The 4,289-nt window shown below is 53.7% G+C and overlaps 1 protein-coding gene across 1 annotated transcript in view; it reads right to left on the minus strand.

The window, feature by feature from the left end:
- Nucleotides 1-4,289, minus strand: part of Myo1f (myosin IF) — a 36,489-nt gene that overhangs the window by 17,169 nt on the left and 15,031 nt on the right. Inside the window, exons 10-15 of the mRNA XM_010605724.3 lie at nucleotides 4,116-4,252; nucleotides 3,739-3,792; nucleotides 2,090-2,170; nucleotides 1,882-1,968; nucleotides 712-798; nucleotides 5-14 (exon numbers count right to left, since the gene is read on the minus strand). Of these exons, the coding sequence (XP_010604026.1) occupies nucleotides 5-14; nucleotides 712-798; nucleotides 1,882-1,968; nucleotides 2,090-2,170; nucleotides 3,739-3,792; nucleotides 4,116-4,252 (456 nt within the window). The remainder of the gene's footprint in view (nucleotides 1-4; nucleotides 15-711; nucleotides 799-1,881; nucleotides 1,969-2,089; nucleotides 2,171-3,738; nucleotides 3,793-4,115; nucleotides 4,253-4,289) is intronic.

The following is a 4,289-nucleotide window of genomic DNA, read 5'->3' on the forward strand; positions in this document are numbered from 1 at the left end:
ATGCCGGGTGGGCTCTGCGGGGTGAGCCCAGGTGCGGGGTCAGCAGATGGGGGCCCCGTCACGCTGGCCAGCACCGACTCCAGGGAGGGAAGAGGTTAAAGAACGGCGGGCGGTAGGGGGGCTTCCCCAAGAGTGGTGATAGGTTAGAGGCCTGTCACGTTAGCACTCAGGAGGCTGAGGCAGGAGGATCGCTCCAGTTCCGGGTCAGCCTGGGCTACACAGAGAGCTCCAGGCCAGCCTGGACTAAAACAAAAACAGAAGAAAAACCAACCAACCAACCGACCAACAACCCGCCCCCGCCAAACAAAACAAAACAGAACGAAAAAACAAAAAAAGCAATGGTGGCAGGGGGCCTGGTTATGAGGGAGCAGCTGCTGTGGAAACTCCCTAGGGAGCAGGAGGGGGTGGGGCCACCTGTAAGGAGCCCATTCCTCTCTCCCTTCCAGAGACTTCATGGTGGGAGACTTGTTAAGTTTGTCCTCTGTGACCCTGAGCAGGGGAATGTTTGTTGACCGAATAAACGAAAAACAAGCCAGAGGGTAGAATCGAAAGGCTAAGGTGGCTGAAGGGATATTTCAGCTGCGCTCGCTGTGCTGTAGGCCTTGGGCCTAGGGTAAAGCGAGGGCCCCTCAGGTGGCGCAGCCCACTCCAAAACGCCCCCAGGCGCAGATCCAGCGAGACCCCCCCACCCCAAGGTGGCCCAGCCCTCACCAGCTTGTTTTCGATGAGGTCGCAGACGACTTTGTTGTTGAAGTACTCAATGGGTGTCCAGCGGATGCCCTCCTGTACGTACTCCTCCTGCGGGTGGAGAGGGCAGGAGTTTAGCCGGGGCTGCTTCCCCATTTCCGGTCCTTTGACCACAGCCAACAGCAGCCGGCGGGTAAACGCCCTAGTGCCTTTATTTCAGCTCTTGATAAATGCATTTAGATCTGGCTCCCAGCCTCACTACCCTTTTGGGGCCCTCTTGCAGTCACCTCCTAGGGAAGCCATTGTCTTCTGAAGCCTGGCTGAGGGCTCTGTCCGGGGGAGGGGCGGAATAAAATCGGCAGGGATTTTTTATGGGGGGGGACAGTGCTGGGGATCCAACCCATCATGTCCGCCAGGAAAGTGCTCTACCTACCGCTGAGCTACACCCCAGGTCTCAGCATAGTATTCTGTCTGTCTTCACCACCACGCCTGGCTCTAAATTTTATTTTTTCTTTTGAGATGGGTCTATGTTGCCCAAACTCAAAATCATGGGTCTGACTAACCCTCCTGCTTCAGCTTCCTAAGTAGCCAGAACAACAGGTTCCTTCCACGACACTCAGTCACTGTTGAATGAATGATCCTGGAGGCTATTGACCAGCACTGTCCAGGATTCACAGGTGGAGGGAAATTTTGCAATGGAGTCTGGGCAGGTGCTAGTTGGGGCTCTGCGTGTGTCCCGAGGGTCTGCGCATGGAGGGTTTGGTCCCCAAGGTGGCGCTGTCGGGAGGTGGTGGAGGTGGGGCCTAGTGGGAGCATGTTAGGTCATTGGGGTGTGGCCTTGCAGGGGATTGGATGGCTCTGGCCCCTCCCCCTTCTCTTCCTCCTCCCCCTTCACCTCTTCTCTCCCACCTCCCTGCGGTGAAGTGGGCATTCTGCCTACTCTTGTGCTCCCCGCCATTGCCACCTGGCACCCCCAGAGGCCTGAAGCCATGAGTCCGCTTGATCTTGGACCCCAGTCTCCAAAGTCTAATTAAACCTTTTAACTTTATAAGCGGATCACTTCTCACCTTGGCATTTCATGACAGTGATGGCAATCTGGGTAACAGTGGGGAAAGCAGAGCCACGTGGGAACAGGATGCTGGCTTGTCCCTGTGGCTCAGTAACCCCTGAGCCCACCCCCAGGGCCCTGCCCACCTGCTCGGCTTTCAGCGTGAGCTCGATGAAGATCTGCTGCAGCTTTTCATTAACGAAGTTGATGCAGAATTGCTCAAAGCCGTTTTTCTGCCGAGGGAGGAAAGGTCCCAGTTAGTATGCCAGTGCTAGAGGCCTGGGTAGCGACTGGGCTGCCTCGAGGTTGCAGGAGGACAGAATATGGGTTGGGGCTGGGGCGCAGTGACCGGACCTGGAAGATCTCGAAGCCGTAGATATCAAGCACTCCAATGCTGTACTCCTCCAGGGGCTTCTGCATCGCACGGTTGATGGCCTGCGGGGTGGGGGGGACATCAGGTCACACCCAAGACACCTCTCCGTCTCTCGGTGCTGTGGGTGGAACCTGGGGCTTCACTCATGCTAGGCAAATGCTCCACCCTCTTCATTTATCCTTAAAAGTTCGAGACAACGTCTCACTAAGTTGCCCAGCCTGGCCTTGAACTTGGGATCCTCCTGCCTCAGCCTCCCAAAGCAGCTGGGTTTACAGATGTGGTCATGGCACCCAGCCCCTCTTGATAGGCTCTTAGCCAAATTGATGAGGTGTGTCTCCTCTTACCAGTTTCTTTCTTGCCCTGAGTCCAGTCCCTCCACCTTCCCATCAGCCACCCAGAAAAGAAACTCAGGTAAAAAAGAAAAGCAAAACAAAACGAAATGAAAACCCAAGTGTCAGAGTGCTGGGGACTCAGGAACCAGCTTTGCCATTTAACCTGACTGTGCCTCTATTTTCTTATCTCTAAAATGGGTGAAGAACAGCACAGGCTGGACTGGGAGTGTGGCTCTGGGGTGGACCTTTTGTCTAGACCCAGGAGGCTCTGGGTTCCGCCTCTAGCAACACAGCAAAAACAACTAATTAAATAAGCAGCTACAGGTTGAGGATCCCTTATCAGAAGTTTGGAGGGTTGGTGCTAGGGATGGAACCCAGGGCCTTTCTTAGGTTACCAAATGCTCTACTCCTGAGTTACACCACCAGCCCTGAGTTTCCTTCATTAGAAACACTTGTAACCAAAAATATTTCAGGTGTTGGATTTGTGAATATTTGGGTAGATTGATAGATACATATCGGGATGGAACGCAGTTCAAAGCCAGAATTTATTCGTGGCACATACACGAATTATGCACATAATCCAAAGGTCATTTTATTTTATTACGACCTAGACTCAACATTTAGTAATATTTGCTATATCCCGGGCAGGGGATTTAGCTCAGCAGTTTGGTGGCCTGCCTTGCAAGTGCAAAGACCTGAGTTCAATCCCCGGTACAAAAAAAAAAATTTTTTTTTTTTGCTATATCCCAAGGTCATTTTACATACTATTTGAATGCACCTGTTTTTTCCCCCAGGTACTGGGGATTGAACTCAAAACCTTCACATCGAGCTATATTTTCCAGTGCTTTTAAGAAGTTTTTAAAATTTTGAGACAGGGTCTTGCTGAATTGCTGAGTTGCTCAGGCTAGGCTTGGACTTGGGATCCCCCTGCCTCAGCCTCCCGGACTGCTGGGGTGACAGGCATGCACCACTGCACCCAGTATGTATCTACATTTTGATTTTGACCCCTGCCTGTGAGGTCAGGGTTGGAATTTTCCACTTGCGGTGTCCTGTGGGTGCCCAAAAGTTTTGGATTTTGGAGCATCTCAGATTTGAGAGTTTCAGATTAGGGGCGCTCAACCTGTTCCCCATAAAGCTTTTTCTGAGGATGCGAGAAGGTGACACACATAAAAACACTTAGGTCCTCGCACACTGAGGGCTACACAAGACTTGTTGCTGTTGTGGTTACTCTTGGCCCTGACACATCCAGTTCTCCTCCAGCCCCATCCCATCATCCATCACATGGTCTCCTTGACAACCTTCCACGTGGCTCTCAAATGTGTCTGCCTATCCATCCCTGCTATGGTTGCTCTCTGGGTGTCCCAAAAGCCTCATGTGCTCATTGGCCGGGTTCTCTGAAAGGTGATTGGATTAGGGGGGTTTAGCGCTGACGTGCTCTTAGGAGGTGAGATCTGATTGGAAGAGGTGTCACTGGGGGCGTGACCTGGAAGGGTTTTCCCCTCCCTCCATGGCTCCTCCCCCCACGCTGTACTTCCGGTCCAGCAAACCCAGAGCATCTCTCTGTCGTGGGTCTTGCCTTGGAGCCAGCCAACTACAGACTGACACGTGAGCCAAAATGAACCTCTCCTTCCCGTCAAGACAAGGAGGGAACTAAGACAGGGCTGGTCGCCCGGACCCCTCCCTGTCTTTCCCGGATCTGCCGCCGCCCATGTGCCGCCCCCAGTCCCGGCCAGGACGAACTGGTGGTAGGAGGACGGCCCCCGCCTGGCCGGTCCGAGGCCACCCGACAGCCCTGGCCCTGGTCGCACTCGCCTCCACCAGGAAGTCGAAGAGGCGGGCATAGAGCCCC

This window comes from Fukomys damarensis, unplaced genomic scaffold, assembly GCF_012274545.1.
Source record: "Fukomys damarensis isolate Sample0158 unplaced genomic scaffold, DMR_v1.0_HiC HiC_scaffold_37, whole genome shotgun sequence".
NCBI lineage: Eukaryota > Metazoa > Chordata > Mammalia > Rodentia > Bathyergidae > Fukomys > Fukomys damarensis.